The sequence below is a fragment of the Phaethon aethereus genome (assembly GCF_964289735.1).
Source record: "Phaethon aethereus genome assembly, contig: HAP1_SCAFFOLD_212, whole genome shotgun sequence".
Lineage (NCBI taxonomy): Eukaryota > Metazoa > Chordata > Aves > Phaethontiformes > Phaethontidae > Phaethon > Phaethon aethereus.
Window position 1 is genome coordinate 3,183 of NW_028113775.1, and position 24,681 is coordinate 27,863.

At 40.6% G+C, this 24,681-nt stretch overlaps 1 protein-coding gene across 1 annotated transcript; it reads left to right on the forward strand.

The window, feature by feature from the left end:
* Nucleotides 1-422: 422 nt before the first annotated feature.
* On the forward strand, nucleotides 423-22,277 carry LOC309416562 (trifunctional purine biosynthetic protein adenosine-3-like; the record flags this gene model as incomplete). Its single annotated transcript, XM_082016101.1, has 21 exons — nucleotides 423-574; nucleotides 1,370-1,465; nucleotides 2,099-2,273; nucleotides 3,839-3,950; nucleotides 4,422-4,481; nucleotides 5,336-5,461; nucleotides 6,149-6,236; nucleotides 7,428-7,513; nucleotides 7,931-8,099; nucleotides 10,211-10,442; nucleotides 10,582-10,676; nucleotides 11,417-11,526; nucleotides 13,596-13,794; nucleotides 14,380-14,631; nucleotides 14,917-15,069; nucleotides 16,332-16,538; nucleotides 17,565-17,708; nucleotides 18,057-18,187; nucleotides 20,165-20,306; nucleotides 21,517-21,632; nucleotides 22,011-22,277. Exons 1-21 carry the CDS (start codon nucleotides 430-432, stop codon nucleotides 22,275-22,277), a joined length of 3,105 nt encoding a protein of 1,034 aa, XP_081872227.1. The 5' UTR covers nucleotides 423-429.
* Nucleotides 22,278-24,681: the final 2,404 nt, after the last annotated feature.

Sequence of the window (24,681 nt, forward strand, 5' to 3'; positions counted from 1 at the left end):
AAGTTCCTAGATTGACCACAGTGTTCAATTGGAAATATATTATGTTAAAGTTACCTTGAGCATTTGTATGAAATTTTCTGTCCTGTCCTGTGTAGTTGTGCAAAGGACTTGATGAGACCTAGTCATGACAAGATTATTTCAGCCTGGATACTTAAGAGAGGAAATCTTGACTGTGCTGAAACAAGTGGAAAAAATTTTGAGTTATTTCATTGTTGTCAGTATTTAAACCAAATGTGAATGATGCATCTACCCAGCAACACTACTGGTACAGTCACTTTGTTCAGATGTCTTACAGATACCTTTCTAAAATGAACTGGATTGATATTACTTACCAATTACAAGTGAGTGATATAATTTATATATTTTTACGTGGGCTTGTGAAATAAATAGATAGTACTATATATGTTGTTTCTGTGTTTGCACAGGTTAATGGCTGATCGAGTGCTCGTGATTGGCAGTGGAGGGAGAGAGCATGCGCTGGCCTGGAAGTTGGCCCAGTCTCCACATGTGAAACATGTGTTTGTTGCTCCAGGAAATGCAGGAACAGCTGACAATGGGAAAATTTCCAATTCAGGTAAAAAGGGGGGAAAGATAGAATATTGTGCCAAGTAATCAGTAATATGGGTGTTGGAATTGAAATAAAACTGACCACATTTGGGTTGAGTCGGTAGGAGATAACAATTATTCTTTTCTTTTACAGGTACCACAGATTTTTTAAGGCATAGACGTGTTTTTTTTATGTATGTTTTGTTTCTGAATTTTAGACCTGCCTAGTAAGTCATCATACTGTATCTATTTTTAGCCTAGCTTCTTAAGAGTGAGGCTTATATGAGACTGTGTATTTCTACACCTCATGTCTTTCCTCCCACTGTTATGCTTGAATTCACTTACCAATTTCATCAAAATGTAGCAGAGGTATAGAAAACTCAAAGTTATTAACTTCTGCGTAGAAACTTCATTGGTGTCTGCCCAGGCTGCTCAGCTAAATTTAGCTACAACATGCACTGCCATTGAGGAATCTTTGCTCAGCTGTTGAAATTGAGTTTCCTTATGAACTTACAGTTTTATGTTTTAAAGTTTTTATTCTCTTATGATAAGCAGCTTTTAAAAGTTTATATTGATTACATATAGCAAATAAAATATATTTAATAAGTTATCAGACGTATTAAAAACAGTAGTGCAAATTGGAAATGTTCACTGTTCCTTCTGGACTCTGTTATTAGTATATTGTTTGTTTCACTTTGCTCTTCATGGGCTGTTTCATTATTTTAATCATACTTCTTAGGGAGATAGAACAATGACATTCTCATCTCCCCTCTCTTATTTAGGCTTTACAGTGGTAACAATTAAATTTCCTTTTCCTTTTCAGCTGTATTAGTGAGCAATCACACTATTGTTACCCAGTTCTGTAAAGATCATAACATTGGACTTGTGTTAGTTGGACAAGAAGCTCTTTTGGCAGCTGGTAAGGCTGAAATAAATTAACTTGGCAGTAAAAATCAGTACCTTGAATTCTGCTTTTGAAATGATGTCTTCCGGATCTTAGGATACACACGACTTAACTAAACTGAAGAGCAAGAAAATTTGGGTTATCTTGTAAATGTAAATTGTAGTTACTGAAAACAGTTGGCTTCATAGCTATATGCTGCTTTTTGCATGTTAGAGATCAGCAGGGGAAATAATTCAGGATCAAGAATCAGTAATGGCTACAAGTACTCTTGTTTCTTCTGCTCTGCTTTCCTTTATATAAAGAATTTTCTTGCAATAGTCCTAACATTGTTGCTGTAGGCAACAGTACCCAGACTGTCACGTGCATTTATTGTAATGTGCATCTCCATGTCTTCAATAGTGAACAGAAGTACCAGACAGTCCTAACTGTGACAGTTCTAAGTAATGTAAGGAGCTAAAGACCTCTTAAGACTAAATGATAAAGCAGGTCATTGGATATGCAGAACCTTATTTTAAAGGATGAATTAGCTGTTTGAGACAAGGAAAAATGTAACAGACTGCCGGAATGGTTATGTGGTTTTCCTTTTGTCAAAATGACTTGATGTTTCCAAAGAGATTACTTTGTTCTTTTGCTCAATTTGATAATTAGGGATTGTTGATGACTTGAGAGCAGCAGGAGTTAGGTGTTTTGGACCATCTGCAAAAGCAGCCCAGCTGGCATCCAACACTAGTTTTGCCAAAGCCTTTCTGGATCGACATGGGATCCCAACAGCAAGATGGAAAGCCTTCACCAATCCCCAGGAAGCTTGTAGGTTTATTATCAGGTAACTGTTTTGATACTGGAAACTCCTCTGTCAGGTTTTCTATGCATTTGGCCTTCACCCATGATAGTTACCTAGAACTAGGTAACTTTTCAACTGTTGTCGTTCTTCTCAAATAGCTGCTGAATGAATTAGTTTTGAAGAGACAGATGGTGAAGGTGCAGGGAACTTAGGTTGATTTTTCTGTTCACAGATCACAGCTCTTCTTTGATCAGCTTCTTCAGGATGCTAGTTAGCCATTTAAAAGACAAAAAAATGGTGGCAGAAAAAAATATTTCAATAGATCTTTCTCTAAGGGTAAGAATAATTTCTACACAGATACCAGCAAAATGCTATCTGTGGAGTGCTTTGGGAGGGACTGGTCAAACACTCATAACTTAAGGAGGATACTCTTATTTCTTCAAGGCTAGGCAGCATCTCTCTTACACGGAGAGAGAAATGTAACTGCATATGTCTGTAGTTGCTTTGAGTGGTAATGCCTCTGAAGTCAGGGGATCCTTTGGGAGTGTAACTTACCACTGTGACTATTTTGGTCCAGTCCCACAGCAGCTGCTCTGTTCAGCTACGCTGGACTGTGGCTGTGTGTCGGTTTCATGGACTTCTTGTCTTTGCTGTCACATGCTACATGTGGTATAATCTAGTGGAACTTTTTTTTTTTTAAATAAAAACAACCTTTTCACTGACTTTGCTCTGTAACAGCATTTAGTCTCTATTACTGCCGTGTAAAGAAACAGGCCAACAACTTGTATGTCTGTAAGCGTGCATAAGACTCACGTCAGCACACTGCGATATGGAGAAAGGGAGCTTTGTGTGAGCCTGCTTTGGCTGCTTGTATAAATCTAGGGTTGAGATTTGTCCTAATATAAATCATAATGTAGAAAGGAGGAATGAGGTGTTATTTCAGAAAACAGGCTAGTAGTGTGTAGAATCAGCTCTTCAAAAGGGACATTTTATTTGACCGTCCACAAGCCGAGGAGAGGTGAATGGATAAAGTGTAGTTATGTTGTTTTGTTCTTTTTTTTTTCTTTTAGATTGAGTTTGCATTTAAGAGTAAGTGGAGCAATTCTGAGGATACAGTGTTAATACACTAGTTCTAACATCCTTTACATGCAAGACCTAACTTAGCCTTAACTTTGTAACTCTGAAGAGAACTTCCATAGTGGTTTATAAGATTATGTACTGTAATCCGGTGTTATGAAACTGTAAATCATCAATGAGTTCATCTTTCCAAACCTATGACAGGAATAAAACAGTAAGCCAACTCAGGGAAAAGAGGAAGAAACTGCAAGGTGTTAAAGCTCAGCAACTTGTCCAAGGATATACATTGAGTTGGTGTCACAACCAACACCAGAATTAATGGATTTCTGGTTCACAGTCCTGTGCTGAGGGCTGTAGGAGCCCATTCACCTCCATGACAGGATGGGCTAGCAGGGAATGTATTTCTCTGAAGTGTTATTCTTCAGCTGTTCAGAAAGAAGGAAAGAATATGAGAGGCATTCAGCTTAAAAATGATAATTTCACTGGATGCAGTAGGGATACCTGAATCTCACTTTTGCTTTCATTTAAAGCACAGACTTTCCTGCACGAGTTGTACGAGCGAGGGGCCCTGCTGCTAGAAAAGAAGTGACTATTGCAGCCAGCAAAGAGGAAGCCTGCAGAGCTGTCCAAGAGATTATGCAGGTGGATAAATCTTCAGTTAATCAGCAGGAATCCAATTCTTGATGTTCTATAGCCCATGAATTTGTAATTTCAGCCACAGGAAGAAAGTATTTTCAGGAGAAACTTGCCCATTTGACTAAGGAATTTCTCTGGGTATCATCCTCAAATTCCTCATGTTTGCCCCAGACAGTGGGCAGTGAGCAGGGCTTTGTAGAATTTGTGACTGAACTCTCATTCCAGCACTGAGTCCTGCTGCCCTGCCCCTCCAACTGTTTCATGTTTCTTTGGCTCCCGAGGTCTGATAAGGTGCATTTCAATGTCCCTTCCTTATCTCCATATGAGAGTCTATTAGCTTTGCTCAACATACCAGAATTCAAGAAAGCTGCTACTTTTCATCTACATTGTTATTTTTCTGTTAAAAGAAAATAAAGACAGGATTTAGCTAGTAGATGCCATGTTTGCTAACTGGAGAAATTTATTATTTTTGTACAGGACAGAATGTTTGGAGAGATGGTTGTTATTGAAGAACTTCTTCAAGGGGAAGAACTTTCTGTATGTGATCGACGGTGTGGTTGTGTGCTTTTATTCTTTGGCATTAGTGCTATGCTCTGTGCATAAACATGCAAGTTTATTGTTTCAAATAGTTTTTTTGTTTTATTTGCACTTACATAAATAAATATGCAATCTAAGCAATTTGATGTCATACTAATGTCATAGTAATCAATGTATGTTATCAATAGAATTTTCTCCTACATTAGCCATAAAATTGCAATTATGGTGATCTTTTTAGGTAGAAAGTGATCTTTTTTTCCTAAAGTGACCTAAAACATGTTTCTATGGACTTTGTCTTTGTAATTCTTGTTACATCAATAATCTCTGCTAATATTTAGTGCCTATTTTAGCACTTTCCTTATCGTGGATTGCTACTCAGTGGCAGGATAAAACTTAAGCAAGCATATTATATGCCACATGCAAAACTGCCAACAAGTTCTCTGTGCAAGATCTGTCCTGTAACTGAGAATACCTCACACTCATTCAGGCCCCTGATCTGCAAACACAGATGTTTAACTTGAAACGTATGAATAATCTGTCAAGTCAATGAAGATTATTCACATGTCTGAAGGTAAGCCTATGTCCACGTGACTAATAGGTCAAAATCTAATTCATCAGAATGGAATTGTTGTGAGGGCTGCCATTCCTGTTGATTATTTAAAAATGAGAAAGCAAGCTCAGTGAATCCTTCAGGTCAGTGGGCTTGCAGCAGAATAAGTGGGACCTACTGCTTTCTGTCTTTGATTCCTAAATTTTCCTGGCAGAACTGAGCCTCAGCCTGTGACCAGCAGTCTTAACTTTCTTTTAGGACAGGACATTGTCACTGTTTCTGTGTTGTGTGTGTCTCTTAATAGTGCTTGTGCTTCACGGATGGTGTCACTGTTGCCTCAATGCCCCCAGTCCAGGCCCACAAACGATTATTGGATGGTGACCAGGGTCCAAACACTGGAGGGATGGGAGCCTATTGCCCAGTTCCTCAGGTATGCAGTCCTCCTTTTCAACCTGCAACAAGGCTGATCACATCTGTGGTTAAAATATATGTCCTTTAGTGCCCAATCTTGTTTCTATCACATAGGCCAGATTTCTTCCTGAATTGATTGATGCTTTGCTTGTGTAAGGGCAATACAGTGCTCAAACTTTAGTAGTCATTCTTTAGGATTTAATGAGCTAGTGTTCTGAGGAATGTTGTCTCTTTCACCTTTTCCATTATTCCTAAACTTGGTGTTTCTCTGCTCCGATTAGCATAACTTGAAATGTCCCTGCAAAACTCCATGCATGCCTGGAGTCTTTGTGTCTTGAACATAACCTTGCATTTCTTGTTGTTGATTCTTAATGCTGACTGCATTGTTCTAAATATGCTGCTGAAGTACATTATTAGTGTGTTTTTCTCTAAGCACAGAAACAATCTTACTGTGTACAGCCCAGGTTTCCAGTGTCTCAAACCTCCTTAAAATTTCTAAAGAAAGAACCAAACAAAAAAATCTTGGGAGACAGAGGATCAGTGCATCTGTCCTTCAGGTAGCAGCACCCTGATGGAAAGAGTGCACTGGCTGGGGGGAGAGCAGAAAACATAGCTGAGGCATTTACTTACCCCAGTCCTTCCAGGTCCTATGAGCTAGCCCAGCAAATGTCATCACTGTCTCAATCAGTTTGATGTTGATCGTCAGGTTCCAGAAGTACTTCTGGAGAAAATCAATGATGCTATCCTTCAACATGTTGTTGAGAGTATGAGACAAGAAGGAACAGCATATGTAGGTAAGTAAGCATTCAACTGAAAAACAAGGTAAAGTCATACCAAGATTAGTTTCATTGTTAGGGATTGATTTTGAATCCCAAATAGTATTTGTTTAAAAAAATAATTATTTTTTCATGCAGTATTAAGCCTCACTGGTTTGGCTTTTAGCTCTTCCTTTGGAGAGAAGAACTTTCATCTTTTCTCCACAAAACATACTGTATTTTTATTAAATGTTTTGTATTTAAACAGTTGCAACCAGACGTTCTGTAGTTCAAGGTATAACACATACTTAAGTACAGTTGTATTGTTCACTTCTATATACAGCAATTTAAGGGTTTTTTTTCTTAAGATCTTTGTCTTAAGGCTGTTTTGAAAATGGAGGGTGAAGCTCACAGCTGTCTTTTAATGCCAATGGCTGCTTTTGGTACTGAAGAGTGTCAGATCACATACATGTAAACAGTTGGGTTCCAGTCTGCAATGTATTCTCTGCTATTTGGTAACTTTTTTAGAAAGTCCAAGTCCACAGTAAGAATATAGTGGGTGTTGAGCATTTTTAGGATGATGCTGGAGGACCTGATGCTTTATGGCGTTTAAATTTTCACACTTCTTATTCTCTGGGGATTGGTTGTCTGATTATACAGTGAAAGGCCTGCTTTAGATCACCACATGCATATATGTGTGTTGAGTAGAAATCACAGCATGCCATCCTCAATAAGTTTTTGTTTGTTCTTGTTTGTTAGTAGCAGTAATGAATTTTGGTTTGTTATTTTTGCCTGAAATACAGAATTACACATCTATATTTATGCATAACAGGAGTGCAGTTAATGGTAAGAAAACTGCGACATCTGCTTAATGAGTGGGATTTTATGTGACCTGTTTTTTTCATCCTGTCAGTTCCTTCTGATCTCTGATGACCTGCAATTAAAGGGCTGTAGCAGCAGGCGGAACTCAACTTTGTGATGCAGAGAGGTTGCTTTCCATTGTATTCGGTCTAAAATGTGATGTGATGTTCCTCAGGTTGTTGCTAGCCACTTTGTTGGTTATTTTGGAATTATTTGATTTGTGTGTAACTGCTTGCAGAATCCCTGCTCCTAATTCTTTACGGGTTGCAGAAATGCTTCCCACATTCCAAAATACTATGTTGCATTTAAAGGAGTTCTTGAAAAATAAACATTTACATTCATTTGCTTGGCTGTGTTCTTTCTGTTCAGGTGTGCTGCAGACAGGTTTAATGCTTACCAAAGATGGTGTGAAAATTTTAAACTTTAAATGTCAGTTTGGTGACCCTCAGTGCCAGGTGAGTGAAAGATACTGGAAACTTAAATATGCTTAGGGAAATGTATGTGATATATTTGGATCTATGTCTTATTTTATTTTAACTAATCAGCTTCTGTGAATTATTAATTAAAGAATTTAAGTTAAAGAGCTGTTGCTCAGATTGTATTTTTCTGGAGAGAAGTGGACTGGGAGGGGCCTAAATTCATGTTCCTTCTACATAATCTCACATGTCCTGTTGTAAATTTCTGCCTGTTACAAAGAGATACTGCAAATTAATGCTCACCTATAGTTTCCAAATCTACTCGTATAGGAAAATACAGTATTTTCCATTTGGCAGGTACAGATTTTACTCTATTAATTGAATTTTCCCTAAATTGAATTTCAACAAGTCAGCAAAATAAGAATTAACTTCTATCACTATGAAAATTTTCTGCAGGTAATTCTTCCATTGCTTAGAAATGATTTTTATGAAGTGATTCAAGCAACAATCGATGGCAAACTCTGCAGCTTCATGCCAGCCTGGTCAGAAAATAGTACAGCTGTGTGTGTGGTCATGGCAAGTCCAGGATACCCAGGAGACTATGACAAAGGCATGGAGGTAACAGGTAACTTCAGTAGGTTGTTTACTCTTTAATTTTAGCCTAGTACTTCAGTAAGTTTGCATTTACATTTTCTCCCAGGGAGCTGTACTGCTTTCCTCCACCCTACTCATCCAAATCTGCCTTCATCCATTATTCCTTGTCCTTGTGGAAAGGATCAGTAAGATCGTTTAACTGGAATGCATGCCTGTCCAGAGTAGCACAGGGGCTAAATGATTAAAATTACATCATTCTATAAAGCTCTGTAACTTGTTGCTGAGATAAGAAGGTGATGAGACATTATGTCCTTCTGAAACAACTCTGGTGCGTCCATGTGTAGTACTTCCACAAACTATACTGGAAACACGGACCACAGTGTTGTCAGCTCATGACTGCTTATTGCTAGTTTTGCTCCCTTGCTGGGAGGTTACTTGATCTTAGCTAATGCCTGACCAAGTGATAAGGATGAGACTTGAGGACCTGTGGCCCTTAAAATAGGAGCGGTTTATGCCTCCACCATCAGCTTGGTTCCATTCCTTGTGCCAGCCAGCCAGGTCATTACTGTGTAATACTAGTAAGAACTTCTTCTTCACAGGGCTTAAAGGGTTTTTGGGAAATTGGGCATGTGGGCTTTAGATCAATACTAATTGTCTGTGTTAAAATTCTTGAGGTTTAATATTAAGATTAAAATTTTTTTAAATGTTTTGAATCAGAAGGAACTGTTGCAGAACTATTTCTTTCCCCTCAGCTACTGCTTTGCCAGTACAACACTATGCCTTGTGTAAAGCAACCCAGACAGCTGACCTTATTTCAAGGCCACCTTATTTTTGTCAGAACTCCAGTTACCCTATATCGCCCAGGGAGGAGGTCATGTTATATTGCTTTTTCTCTTGTCAAGATTTCTGCTGTCATGTTCTCCTTGCCCACCATCCTCTTCCGGTTCACTCACTGTATTTATTTTGTTTTGTCAGTGATATTCTGCAAAACTGCATTTCTGTAACTGTAAAAATCCAAACCAAGTAACTGAATTAATACCTCTGCTAATGAGCTGTCTTTCATTAGACATACTCAGGAACTTTTTTTAGGTTGGTATTCATACTTTTAGGAGTGAGGTTGTATGACCATCCTGCTTATTAATCACAAAAGAGGGCAGTCAAAGCAATGAAATTCAATTCATTCCTTTTATTATTATACTCCAACCCCTGGAATTTTGTGGGGTTTATTCATTTTTTTCCTATTTTCCACATTGGTTCCCACATTTTAATGTCTTTAATAAACATTTTATTCTGGAGTATTTGCTAAAACGGTGGGAAGGAGTTAGGTTTCCGTTGCAGCAAGGCCAGCTGGGGCTCAGCTTTGACCTTGTCAGGGCAGTGCTGTGGCAACGTAACACACTGTACTTTCAGCGAGTATAAAGGTCTCTTCGACTTGTTTATAAAAATCTGTCTAGCTGACAGCAAGGGGAAAACTGTGTTTTGTTTCACTTTTTCCAAATGATGACGGTAGTTCCTCCTCTTCCCTTATCTTCTCCTCAAAATATGAATCTAAAAAAACCCTGAGCAATTTTGCTTTCCTCTAACAGGAAAATACTTGTAAACAAATTAAAAGAACAAAATATGTCATTTGTTTTAGCTATTGGGCAGCCACCTGCAAGTGTTTATGGAGTACTGATTCCAGGTATGGTAGGGAATTTTGTGGAGTGGGCACAGCAGAACAGCAAGGGGAGTGCTGAGGTAACATTAACGCTAATGGTTTAATATCAGGGAGAGGAGAGAATCCAAGCAGTAAACTGCTATGAATTGTGATTTTGTACAGGAAAGCCCTGCACAAATTACTCACAATTACAATACTCAGCACAGTTTTGCCCTGGCACAGGCTATTTATATGTCCTGTTGTGGCTCCTGGATCCCTTATTTCTGTTCCTGTGTCATCTGTGTCCTCACTGGATGTCTCAGAAGGGAGTCTTAGGGACAGTGAAGTGGGATACCCTTCAATGGTAATGCTGTTTCTTGGAAGAAAGGTAAGGTAGGAAGCTTTATTGTTATTCTCCCTTGCCTGAAGAAAGGACTTCAATCTTCACTGCTTTGCCAACATAGTATGTGATTTAAGATACTCACGGAGTTCCTTTACTTTTGTAGGGCTGCTGCAAGCCAAAGAGTTAGGGCTGGAGGTGTTCCATGCTGGCACAACGCTGAAGGATGGAAGAGTGGTGACAAGTGGTGGCAGAGTCCTGTCCATTACTGCTGTTAAGGAGGACCTGATGAAAGCACTGGGAGAAGCCAACAGGGGTGTAGCAGCCATACGTTTCAAGGGTGCCACTTACAGGAAGGATATTGGCCATCGTGGTATACGGCTTCTCAAACAGTCTCTGTATGTAAGCAAAGGCACGAGCAGAAATAGATGCTAGTCCAAAGTTTTATATCTGTTGTTCCCATTTGTGTGATGAATGATGGTCTATGCATAAAGTGTCACTACTGCTGCTAGCATGTCCTTTACTTTCCCTTTACAGGGGTCTAATATACAAAGAGAGACACGTGGAAGCTGTAACCAGTGATGTTTTATTTCATCAGCCGGAAACATCAATTGTAAGTGGTACTAGATCAGGTAAGATGGGGAACAATCTTTGAATTTCTTCGGTATATTGAATGCAACAGAACTCTTTTTTCCACAGGAGGTGAGCAATGCATTCTTGGCATTGAAATTGTGCTTGAGAAACTGGGCTGAGGTCACCACGAAGAAAGAAAATTCCCATTTCTTTCTCATCACTCCTCTTTTGCTTAATTAAAAATAGTTTGCTTAACATGGGGATGATTTCACTTCTTCAAGGTTAGTCTAGTGAACAGAATAACTCCTGGATTAATGGATTAATGGAATAGTTTTGTATGTCACTGGACAGAAATGATCCTACCAGGATCCAGTATATAGGAGTACAACATCCAAACAGTTATTAGGGTGTGGCTAACAATCACTGAACTTGTTATTTGCTCTTCAGAATATGTTCTTACTCTTAGCAGTGATCTGCTGAGGAAAATTTCTTGATTTTTCTCCCCTTAGAAAAAAGTAGTTGCATAAAGAAAAAAAGGCGAGCTGTTAAAAGTTTGGTAAAATGTTTAACCTTTGCTATACACAATTCATAGGTCACATATACAGAATAATAAAGATCTATTTACACCATGAAATATTTTACTTTGGGGTCGATGCTTCATAAAGCTGTGCATGTTTCTGTCAGTGGACACAGTGCTGTCTTCTCCAAGAAATCATAATTTGCAGTACTTGCCATGATGAGTGTTTTGGGTCTTTTTATTTCCCTTAAAAATGATCCTTGACATGTTTGTACTTGGCAGGCAGTCATTCAGAAGTAGGAGGCTTTGCTGGTTTCTTTGACTTAAAAGCGTCTGGTTATGATGATCCTATCCTGGTATCTCAAACTAAAGGCCTTGGACCTAAACTGCAGGTAACTGCAACTTGACTGTAGCAAAGCTTATGTTATGTCCCAAGACTGTTTTAAATGCCACAGCCAATTGCACCATCTGCACCTTTCTGAGCATTTTAACTACATCTCAAGGCCACTGCAGTGGTCATTTGAACTTTGTAGATGATCTTTTGAGCAGGGCCTGTGCATATGTCATCGAGAATCTGGAAGTTCTGGGTATTTTGTGATGAAATGATAATAAACCAAAACATTTAGCTGGGCACTTGAGGAACTAAGAACCAGAATTTCTACTGTAAAATAGATGATCCATTGGCTTTGAGAAAGATCAGTTCAGAGAGGAATTGGTTCAGTGAAGTGCTGAAATGGAACTGTCAGACTTAGCTTAATAAATTGTATGCAGAGACATAGTATAATTACTGCTGTCTGGGCACTGGGAAAAGAAGGATAGAGGAGATGAGAATAAACATTAAAGAGGAAAAGAAGCCAATAGATAAAGAATGCTAATTACACCAGAACACATAGGATAAGTTGGGCCAGGAATATATTTATATATTGAATCAGAAGAAGGCTTTCAGCCTTCAGAGGAGTGGAGGTCTGAAGCTGCCTTTCACTGATCAAACACAGCGACTTAACTTGTTTCAAGTCGGTGTTTATACCTTTAGTAACGGGATGATATGACGTGGCTTCCTGCAACAGCAGGAGACTAAGCATAATAATCCAGAAGGTCTTTTGCAGTCTTGCATCCTTGGACACCTCTGAGCATGAAAAAGTGATTGGTGCTGGCTCTTGTGAGTCTTTGTTCCAACTGCTTGGCAGAGAGACATTCCAACTGTGTTTACACAGACTACTCCCAAGACTCTTCCTTGGCCAAAAAAAGTTGGCCAATGCCTATACAAATTATTACTATATCAGTGGGAGGGAGATGTTATAATGCAACAAAAGACATGGGTTGACTGGTTTCCATAGCACTTCTAAATCCACCAGCCAGTGAAAGATTCAGGCTTGTAATCCAAACTCAGACTTTGTTTAAGTGCTGATCTGTTACCATTTTGAAGCCAGTGATAGTATTTATCTGCACTTTTCCTTTGCCCGTCTTTCTGTACTGAGCTTTTTTGCACTGATATGACTACACTGATAGAGCTGTGCCAGTAAAAGATAGTTACCTTGAAAATTTATCCCTACATATGCAGCCTTTGTCCTATTTCAGACCCTGATATGATAACTGCCAGAGGTGAACTGCACTGTGTGATCTGATGCTGTGCATCTACATCAGCAGTTGGCACAAGTGGAACCGCTCTGGTGTATCCCTGACAGTGTAGAAACCTCTGCTTGTAATACAGTAGTGTAAATGTCGCCACTTTATAGAAGCCATGATGTCTGATTCAGGTTTCATTACTTGTAGGATGCAAACACTGTGATAACTTTTTTGAAACCAAATAACAGCCTTCACAAGGGAAATATTATTGCTTTGTGAAAGACCTGTCTTTAAAGGGAGCCTACAGACCAGGCCCACATTGTTGTATATGACATGAGATAGCTGAGATCAAAAGACTTCTTGGGGAGGGTGGGAGTGGAGCATCTCATTCCCTGTGGACTTGGAGAAGAAGAAGAAAACTGCTTAATAAATTGTTTCAGTTTTGCTGCATGGGCCAGTGAAATTAGTAGGCAAAAGTACTACAGAACACACAGTGATGTTTGAACAACCTGATTTTGGTTTTGGAAATTACTAGGGTGTTCTATAGGTTGAAAATCCTGGGAATTTGTAAGTGCTTTTAGACACCTCTTATTCTGGATTTGACATAATATTTCAAAAAGCAACCAACCAACCAACCCAAAATGATAATTTCTGGGTAGCTGGAGCTAGACTTTGAATTAATGTTTCAAAAAACAAACTAGATTTTTCTTTTCTCTACAAGAAAATGGGCTGGTTTCTCTTGATTTAAACTAGATGATGTACCAGGTTATCTTCTGCATGTATGTTCTATTGTGATTCTTTTCAGGGAAAAGAAGATTTCTGCTTATTTATCTGAGTAATATCTGAGTTTTGTGTATATCTTGTCACTGCTGCTGGTTCCCACCATGTTTTGCAGATCGCACAAGTATGTAAGAGACACGACACCATAGGTCAGGACCTGGTTGCCCTGTGTGTCAATGCCATCCTGGCTCAAGGAGCAGAGCCTCTGTTCTTCCTCAGTTATTTTTCCTGTGGCAAACTTGATGTTGAAGTGACTGAAACAATCAAAGAAGGAATAGCTGAAGCTTGCAGAAATGCAGCATGTGCTTTCCTGGGTATGAACACTCCCCTCCTTTGAGATTTGAAGGTTCTGATGTTGGAAGGATTAGTAGTGCAATAGACTTTGTAGGCAGAGGCAGTATGTGGCATTAGAATGGTTAGTTTCTGTTTGGTGGAAAAAACAGTCAAGCATTGGGCTTAAACTCGTCCTTATCTCTAAAATGGGTCAGCACAGAGGCATGATTTTTGCTGTTCACGCATTTGGCTGTTGATTCTTGCTTATTTATCATTGTACAAAGGAGAGCAAAACCGGATGCCTCACATTCTTGACGTGTTAATATGTTTTCATTCCCTCTCTGATATTTAGTCGTAGCAGGGAGGTGCCAGATAAGTAGCATGAAATGGAAAAAACCCTCACATTTCTTCTTTCATTAACTTCTTGAAGCTTTGTTTTGTTGAAGTCTTTGAGGTAAGATAAGAAACCAAGAAGGATTTTTAAAATATATCTGAATGTGCTGCTTAGGCTTCATGTCTCTGCAGCCATCCTGGATACGTTGCTTATTTTTGGAGATGCTATAGATTTAAAGTTAACAATAAAAACTGTTTACAGCTAGTGCTGACTGCTTTCTCTCCCCACTTAGGCAGGGAGATGGCTGAGGTGACTGGCATGTATTCTTCTGGAGAGTATGACCTGGCTGGCTTTGTGGTTGGTGCAATGGAGCGAGGCCAGATGCTTCTGGGGCTGCAGAGAGCTGATGAGGAGGATGTGCTTATTGGACTGTCCTCTTCTGGGATTCATGGCCGTGGCTTTAGCATCATAAGGAAGATTCTCTTAATGTCCTCCTTACACTACTCCTCACCAGCGCCTGGCAGTTGTGGTGACAAGACTCTAGGTACAGTATCTTTCTTCTCAAAAACAAACCTGCAAATGAATTGTGTTCAGACATTTTCATAACTAGGTGCTGCCAAAGGTTGTTCACTTCAGGATGGGTTAGGGTTAATCAGTTATTGTGGTAGGTATGTGGGGTTGCATCCACAGTTTTGGAAGAGTGGGCCAGCACTATTTCCCAAGGTTGTCTGCCACAAGGAGCAGAAGTGAACCTGTTCAGAGGAGCATTCCCACTAAACACTTAATGACCTTTTAAACAAATTGATTGAATTGACACTTTTGTTTGCAGGAGATATATTGCTGACCCCAGCAAAAATGTACAGTCCATCTTTGCTGCCTGTCCTTCGCTCAGGGCATGTGAAGACTTTTGCCTTCATTGCTGAGGAGGGGTTGCTGGAAGGCATCTCCAGAATCCTGCCAGAACATGTCAGCGCTGCCCTAGGTAAATATCAAAGATGACTGTTTCTGTTTGACAAAATTTACATACAGCATGGACTTGACTTTTCAGCTTTGGGTATCACCTGGTCAGTGCTTTTCCAAAAAGCCTACCAAAAACATTCCTATTTCAAGTAAGCATCAGCTGATGAGCACCACTCTCTCATTGGAGAAGGGAAATTTAAGGAGAGTTTGAAGGCGGCTCATCTCTAGGAGAAAAGGGATTTGAGAAGATTGTGTGTTCTGCAAGACACCTCTCCATACTAAATATTTTGACCAAACTTTGAAGCTTGTTGAGAGAACTAATTTGCATTATTTGCTCCACAGTATGTGTACACACACACACGTTTAATGCAATTTTGTGGTAGGTGGTAGCTTCCTCATAACAGATTAGCATTTGACATCTGTAAGTAAGGTAGAACTTCTTCTGTGTAAGCCAAAATTGAGTTACATTTTTATGTATTAATAAATTCAAAATATTAAAGAAAACCATATTAACGTGAGTCCAAAAATATTGTGAGGGTGGGGAGGGGGGAAGATGGCTGTCTGTCTGTATTTCTCTAGAATGAAATTAGAAAGGAAAGAAATAAACCCAGCTTACTAATGTGGTCCCCAACTTGCTTGCTAGTGCCTGGAACCACAGACAAGATAACAAGCCCAAGGGATTGTTAGTTTTCTAAAGTGAAGTCGAGATGACAAGTCTGCACCATCAAGCTTTCCAGAGACAGCCTAAGGCCATGCTTACATGAGTAGGGTCACTGTGAAAGACCATCCATGCTTCTCATCTGTGTGTAGACTGCTCAGCCCTGTTCCAGTCTGCCCATCCACACACCTAAGTATACACTCTTATACCAATTATTGATTCTTTGAAACATAAAACCAGTATCTGCTTAAGTAGTCTAAAAAAGCCAAAAGATGATTTGTCCCATGGCTCTTTTATCTCTTACAGAAGAGATATAAGTCATCTGTAGCTTTGTTCTTCTGGCTGATGAGGGATGAATACATTTTAATTTGCTGTCATTTCCTACATGTTCTCATTAGAAAGCCTAGAGAAGACTTGGCTTGCACAAATGATGACTAGAAACCTCTGGTCATGCAGCACACATAAATTTGACTGGAAGTTGGGTCAGTGTCCTCCTTGGACAGTATTCTTAAAATAGCAAGAATTAGTCTCTATCAGCTCTTGTAATATACCACTCTCATTGTATATAATAAAAGGTGAGTAGCAAACATTTGTGCTGACCATATACAAATTTCAATCATTTTCAGATGCTCTCACCTGGAAGATTCCTGAAATCTTCTGCTGGCTTTACAAAGAGGGAAACCTTTCTGAGGAGGAGATGGCTCAGACCTTTAATTGTGGGATCGGTGCAGTCTTGGTTGTGCCGAAGGACCTGGCTCAGCATGTTCTCAAGGACATACAGAGACATGAGGAAGCTTGGCTGATTGGCAAGGTTGTTACCCCTTGTCACACAGGTTAGCAGGAGTCCTAACAGGAAATGGAGATACAAAAATTAAACAGAGTATGGTTTGATTCCAAGTGTAACAGATTCATTGTCTCACTTCAGAGGGGTGGCGGCTCACTTTAGGATGCACTATTTAATTTTTAAGTTGATACAAGGTAAGTTGTCTTAGAGTGTGATTCTGTGAGGCACTGAGTATCTCCTGGGAGGTACAAGTTATACCCAGGTCTGCAGGCACTGAGGAGACTCCTTACTGCGAAGTTTGTGTAGTTCATGTCTTTTTTTCTGTCATTTCACTAGGCTGGAGGCTGCTTAACACCTTCACATCTAGATTTCATTATTAAATACATAGAGAAGTGAATGACTTGTTTTCAGAGTGACAATACTTGAATAGTGTCTTACCTAGGTACCTGGTTGAGACTCAAGTAAATCCCTCTGATGACAGTCTGCAAGGACTCACATTATTTAATTGATTATATTTTGCCACAATCATGGTAATCAACCCACCTCCTTTCCAACCCCTTCCCAACTCACATGGATCCTGTGTAAAGATTGAGGATAGGCCACAGCTGTGTACAGTCATATGTGATGGTAAGTCTTCATTCTGGTATGTCCATTGCTTGACATACAGCAAGACACGAGCCAAAATCCCTCTGGAAGCCAAACAGCTTGGGGAGGAGTTTGGGCAGCCAAAATGCAACCTCAGCTCTGTCGACATCATCTTCAGTTTAATTTTGCAGCATGAGAGAAAGAGGAAGACAGATGTAAAAGACAGGGATAATCCTTGAAAAGATTATGCCATACCTAGGCCTTTGGAGACAATTCTGCAATTGAGTAACACAAAAGAGATCAGCACAACTAGCATGAGTTGGTTTGTTCAAGTAATGTACATTTTTGTAGTTCAGTTAGTGCTAGCAGAAATTATTTGCTGATAGGTTTTTTTTTTAATTGAAACTTATGATTAGTAAACTATACAAAGTAAATTTAAATGGGAACATAAAATCTAGGGTATTTTAACTTTTTCCTCACATATTTGGAGGAGGTTCTCACATCAAAGTCAAGAATCTTCTTGAAGCCCTGCAGCCCAGCAGCCCCCAGCATCTGATGAATAATCCTGCTGTTGAGAGTCAACACCAACCCAGAAAGAACAAAGTTAAAGTGGCTGTTCTCATCTCTGGAACAGGTGAGCTTTCATTTCTTGTGTGATGATAATCCCACAGAGAAATGTCCTTACAAAAGGGAGGCTGAATTCAGCCCTGATAACAGTGCATCCACCTTGCTTTTTTTTTTTTTTGGTGGAGTCTATGGAGCCTTCTAAAACCAAGGCTGCATTTTGATTGGAAGTCAAGAAGGTGTACTCATTTGTACTGCTTAACAAATGAGCTTTATTAGTGCACAAATTCCTTAGTCCTCTTCTATTTGTGCAGTTGTTGAAAACAAGATTTTTGGTAGATAAACGGGACTGAGAGCCAATTCTGAGTGACGTAGGTGCTCATCTATTTCATGAATGTTTGCTCTCTCTTTATTTGAGGCACAAACCTTGCTGCGCTCATCAGTTACGCAAAAGAGCCAGGCAGTTGTGCTCAAGTTGTCCTTGTCATCTCCAACAAGTCTGGTGTGGAAGAACTACGAAATGCAGCCCGGGCTGGAATTCCCACCAGGGTAAAGATACCTGTTTCCTTTCCTTTTTATCACCAGTTCACAGCTACTGAATTTGTAGGTCTTCATGAAATGCTTGGTAAGCATTCATGTTTCACTTTTCTTTAAAACTTTTACATGGATAAGTGGATGTAGCACAAAGCACAAAGAGTTATCAGTAGAGGCAGAGCTGAAAGCTGCATGGACAGTGCTCACTGGAGGCTGTGAGTGTCTTCCCCATCTCTTCAGTGAGTGCTACAGTCCAGAGTTAGGAAGGGACTTAAAATTGCACATGCTGTGATGATTTGAGCCTGAGACTGTAGCCCATGCAGCTTCGAGCTTTAACTGAAATCAGGAAGACTTTAGGCTCTGTGAAACACATAAAATCATAGAATCATTTAGGTTGGAAAAGACCCTTAATATCATCAAGTCCAACATCAACCTAACACTTCAAGTCCACCACAAAACCATGGAATCATAGAATAATAGAATAGTTTGGGTTGCAAGGGACCTTTAAAGGTCAAACCATGTCCCTAAGTGCCACATCTACATGTCTTTTAAATACCTCCAGGCATGATGACTCAACCCCTTCCCTGGGCAGCCTGTTCCAATGCTTGACAACCCTTTTGGTGAAGAAATATTTCCTAATATCCAATCTAAACGTCCCCTGGTGCAACTTGAGGCCATTTCCTCTTGTCCTATTGCTAGTTACTTGGGAGAAGAGACTGACACCCACCTCTCTACAACCCCCTTTCAGGTAGCTGTAGAGAGCAACAAGGTCTCCCTTCAGCCTCCTTCTCTGCAGGCTAAATAATTCCAGTTCCCTCAGCCGCTCCTCATAAGACTTGTGCTCTAGACCCTTCACCAGCTTTGTTGCTCTTCTTTGGATGTGCTCCAGCACGAACATAAGCATGTTGTCTCCTTGACTCATCCCTTCTTAGAAAGACCTTTGTCTCATGTTGTGCTCAGTCAGTTTCACCGGCACCATACAAGTCTCTTCTCCTATCTGTGGTCAGTAGACTAGTACTGTGTTATGGAAACTTTTATTAGTTTGTTTCATAAAATAAAAAAAATACAGAAAGAGAGTAGTGTCATGTCATCATACTTGTCAAAGTATAGAACATGGCTTTTGAAAACATTCAACAACTTGGGATTTCAAATGCAGCCCACCAGGAGCTCTGCCTTCTAACCTTTAATGATTTTGAACAGTTACCATACTTGTACACCTACACACAGATGGAAATAAATACTGTTAGAGGGTTTCCATGCATTAAAAAGTTTTCAGCAAGCTTCCTCAACAGCTGAGTTGGATCCATGTTACTTTTTTTCTGGCAATATAAAGGCTCATCTCTGAGGAAAAAAGTTGCGTCAAAATTAATTCACATTTTCATAGGCAAGAGCATGACAGCTTTGTTAACCCCTTATTTGAATGTCTTCATGAACAGAGTCAGGAATCAACACTTGGGTGCTGGAGCTGAGAGGTGGAGTAGAAATAGAACAAGACTTGACTTCTCCCCTTACGCAGAATGGCTGGCTGGTGTGCTCTCTTTTAGATAAGTTCATTATTTTTAGTAAGCAACTATAGACTAACTGGTGGTGATGTTGTTGATGAGTCATCATTACTTTTACTTTAGTCTTTGGCTAGACATTCTCGAGTAAGAGGTCAGTATCTTCCGGTATGTTCCCCCTTATTTCCCTCTACACCACATTACTCACATGTTTCTCTTTTCATACTTGGCTTCTCTTTGTGCAGATTTTCTACACATCCTAGAAAGTATCCTGTGTGAAAGCTAGTGTTAACTAGCAAGTGATTGGGGTGTTCCTAGGAATGTTTGTATGAATGTGAAAAATCACAAATATCCTGAATAATATACAAACTTTTAAGGCCTCTAATGTCCTGGAATTAATCCATTTTGCTTTCTCTTTGTTGCCCAGGTAGCTGCTCTCATTCACGCACAGTTATTTCCTTGATACGGCTTTTGATCTGTTTTAATGTTTTAGGTGATCGATCACAAGTTATATGGAAGCCGCTCTGAATTTGACAGCACAATTGACCGAGTTCTTGAAGAATTCGCTGTTGAACTAATATGTCTGTCAGGATTTATGAGAATTTTGTCCAGTCCTTTTCTCAGAAAATGGAAAGGTAAGAAATTGTAACTGTAAAAGAGAAAGTAAAATATGGATGCTTGGTCTCACCAGAATTACACATAATTCTTCGTCTTTTGGTTAAATCTCCCACAGCCTTGCTGACACTGAGGAGTACATGTACATCCGTGGGGCTGCCCTGTGCTTCCATTCATTCCAGCCAGTGGGACTGTGCTGCGATTCTGACTGTGCATTGGCAGAGAAATGCCTTGTGCTGGCATAATGAGTACCAGAGGGGCAAAATCAGGGTCACAGAGTTGGTGTGTCTGCCTTCCTGCTGGGCAGGAGAAACACGTGTGGAGCAGGCAGCAGTTTGGTTCTGTCTGCAGTAGCGGACAGGTAGCATAGCTGTGTCATTTCTCAAGGAGCTGTGCTGGGGACTTGTGCTGAATTTACTCCTTGCAGCTGTTACTCAGAAAAAAATGGGAGGGAGATTGATTTCTCAATGCCTCTCCCTCCTGTGCTGCCCTGAGGGCTGCACAGCATAGCAGCACTCTGTACTCTGTGCTGGAAATACAGCCATTGCAGACCCTCGAGTGAATGTGGCTCTGCTGTGGGGCAGAGCATTCTTTAGATTTGCTCCAGGCCGGCGGAGAGGGGAACGCACACTCCTCTTGCCTCTTGCTCTGGGCGCCAAGTGCCAGCTCCTGAAGCCTTGCTCAGAAGTTACTCACTATGCAGATTGCATTTGGACAGGCTTCTTTGGGAATGATGTTTCCTATGAAAACCACTTCTCTCTGCACAGTGGCTCTGCATGAAGCTGCAGTGTGAAGTCCACTTCCAAGGCTCTCATCTGCAGCATGAGGGCTGGTCACCTGGGAGGGGAGAGACTTAAACTCCATCTGTCCATCCACAGATGCAAAAGCAAATGAGGTCCTTGGCCTTAACTGAAACATGCTTGCCTGGCTACTGCCAAAGCCAGCACACCATCACCTGTGTTCCTGAAAGCTCACTATTTCCTCAGAGCAGAGCAGCACCTCCTTAGGTTTCCTTAGAGATCATAACACCGTGTGCATTTTTTGGTTTTGAACTTGAATCTGAACACGCCCTGTTACGTTCTGACTGCAGTTGGGACCATTTAAGCTCCTGAGTGGTACTCAATGCTGCTGTTTTGAACTGATGATCACATCTCGCTTCTATTTTTAAAGGAAATTAATTTGAAATTGATTTTTTTTTTCTTTTTTTTCTCCTCTCACTCTGATGCCCAGGGAAGATTTTGAATGCTTCCCCATCACTTTTCCCACCAATCAAGGATGGACATGCCCATCAGCAAGCCCTGCAAAGCAGATTCAAAGTCACAGGCTGCACCGTGCATTTTGTCCTGGTAAGTGTCCTCTTGCCTAACATTGAGTAAGTTATGAAAAGGAATTTGCTTTTTTTTTTTTCCTTTCTGAAGGCAGAAGCAGGAAGAGATAACAGGAATGTGTGGAAATCTTGGGACTGTTATCGGTAAAAACAGGAAGAGGTGGGGGTTACATTGCATTTGTGGTTTCTTGAGGTCCTGTCTTCTTCCTTGGTATCTGGGGAGTGTGTGTGTTCAGTTTGTCCTACTCTCAGGAAACTGCCCTCTGAATCTTCTAGTCCATGTCTCTCTTCCTGCTCTGCCCCCTAATGTAATGTAAGACTTTCTCCGCCCCATCCATAACCTTGCTGAGACTGTTCACCAGCCTCTTCTAAAAGACTCCCAATATTCCCATTTTAGGAGGAATCTAGTCCAAAAGCAGTGATATACCAGGAGCCGGTATCCGTGAAGGCAGACGATACTGAGGAGACACTGTCAGAAAGGGTGAAAGAAGCTGAGTGCCGGGCTTTTCCCATCGCCCTGCAGCTGGTGGCCAGTGGAGCAGTGCAGTTAGGAGCTGATGGTAAAACCTACTGGAAACAGGAGAGCCAAAGTCTCCATCTTCAAGAGGAGATGTGCACACCCTCACTCATGGCTCTGGAGCCTCAAAAAAATGATCTGGTGTAGCCAGGTTAATGAGCGGCTTGCTCTCTGCTCATCTTTCCTTTCTCCTCCCTCTTCCTCCTCCCTGCCCTCAATGTGCATCTCTTTGGCTGCAGGCATATCGGTGTCATGGGTTTCCATTCTGAGCTGTGACCCTTTTCCCTTAGCTTGCAGCTTTAGTTACACTCCTTTTGCAAAACTGGCGGTGGAAGCCAAGCTATCTTTTCAGATTTCAGATTTCTTTGTTCTGTTCTTTCATCTGTAAAGGAGAGAGATGCCGTGTTACAAATCAAAGAGGGGGCTTAAGCTGTAAATATGGTCTAATGCTTCAGAGGGAAATTAATTCTTCTGAGGGATCAATTTTTCTTGGCCACATCACATTGCAGAGCACCAAGAGCTTCACAAAGCAACCACAAACAGGAACCATGCTGCTGCAAGAGGGTGACCAGCTCCTGTTGGATGGAAGAGGCCAAACATGTCGGGGCAGATCAGAATTGCGGCCCAGCCTGGCATGGTGTAGACTTGGGAGGTGAAAAAAACATTAGGGACGAATGCATCATTCTGTGGGAGGAGGTGGGAGCCTACAAAGACCTCATCTTTGCGAGCCCCACCACCGTGGAAGTGCCTCACGGTATAGAGGAGAGGAGGGGCATGTAAACATGTGCCCCAGCATGGGAGCCAGAGTCTAGTGAGCTGCCAAGCAGGAGGTCAAAAGGCCAAAAAGGCAGGGAACCTTTAGAAAGCAAAACAAAATGAAACAAACTCCCCTTCACAGGTTATTTGTCAATATGATGTAACATTGCATACTGAACGTACTTGAAAGGGAGCAGCGCATAGACATTCCCAGAATTTCATATTAAAACATTTGGATCTTGAGGGATGAAAATTGGATTAGAAACACCAGATTTCAGGCATTTTTCTTCCTTCATCCTTGAAATCAGCAGAACAAGAACATCCTCAGCTTAATTTGGGAGTGGCAGGAAAATCTCAATTTTCTTTGCTGACTGAATGATTGGCGTGGTCCAGAGGGTTGCTGCTGTTAAATAAAACCTTTTTCTGTGGAAGCTTATATTGTATCTGCCAGAATAATGACTTGCATGCAAGTAACAAATCAGAGGAAGAAAGCTAGCTAAGAAGCTACTTGAACAAACTAGAAAAGAAATAGCCAAAGCTGAAGTTTCCAGCAGAGGGATCAGTAATAGCCATTAGATGCAGTGAAAAAAATGTATTCTTGTTTTGGTATTACCTTTGGTATTGTGCTAGTAAGGGAGATACATAGTATCTCGCTCTTGGCTGTATCAGGCTGTTTGAGAGCATGAGTCAGCTCCAATTAAAAAGTCTCGATTCTTCTTCCCCCCCCCCCCCCCACTGTGTAGCTAGTCGAGTTTCAGTAGTTGAGGGGGGGAGAAAAATTCAATTCCCTTCTGTAAGCTCTGTCATTTACGTACAGAAATCTGTATTTGTCTCTTGCACTCCAACAAGTGGAGCAAGGAACATGTATTTTTTCATGATCTGGGAGAAATAAGAACTGTAACAAGGCAAGATTAACACATTTGGTATATAGAGATTATTTTTTATGAGAAACACATTGCTTAGTTTGCTTTTGGTCTTTTGTAACCATGTAGTAACTTCATGTTTTATTTTGTTTGAACTGCATAACATGTGTGACTGAATGTTTCAGACCTAACAAATAAAACGTTAAAAAAGAACAGGGTGCTAGTTATTGTGCTCTGATAGGTCTCCAGTCTGTCACCATGGTATTTAACAACTGTCTCTAATTGTGTTCCTGGCATCCCACTGAGATTGGGTGTCGGTGAAAGGCTGTTAACCTATTTATTCTTTTTTACAGACTGGTAATTGAAGCAAAGCCATCTAAGATTCAGTTCACAATGAAATTTCTTTTTCTGCATTTGTAGAAATACAGATGGGTGCTTAAATCCCATTTGTCATCAGTTTTAGATGGCAAAATACCCAAGTCTTGCCCAAGATGTCTGTGATGGAATGGACTGTTGGGATTTGGGGCTCCCAGGTCTTCTGCTATTTGCCTTCCTGGCAGTGATCACATATTAACTGTACAGGTAGTGATTTCACTCCTAGTAATCTTACTTCTTCTAAATGTGTGAGTCAATTGAAGTACAATTTCTTTTGATGTGTAAAAGGTTTGCTGTGTCACGGGTAAGGCCTTGAACTTGTGCAGGCTGAAGCCCTGCCAGAGCTGGACGCTCCCTGCATCTTTTACATTCTCACCGAGGCAGGCTGGATTTCCAGCCTCAGCGGGCAGTTTGCCTGCGAGGGAGGCCCTTCCGTGGGAGGGCAGGTTTGTCAAGAAAAACGCCAGGCTGGAGACTCAGCTTTTATTCTTTGCCCTTTCCAAGCAAATTAAACTTGACCATGTAATTTTCCTCTGTATTTGCTTGAGCTTTATCCT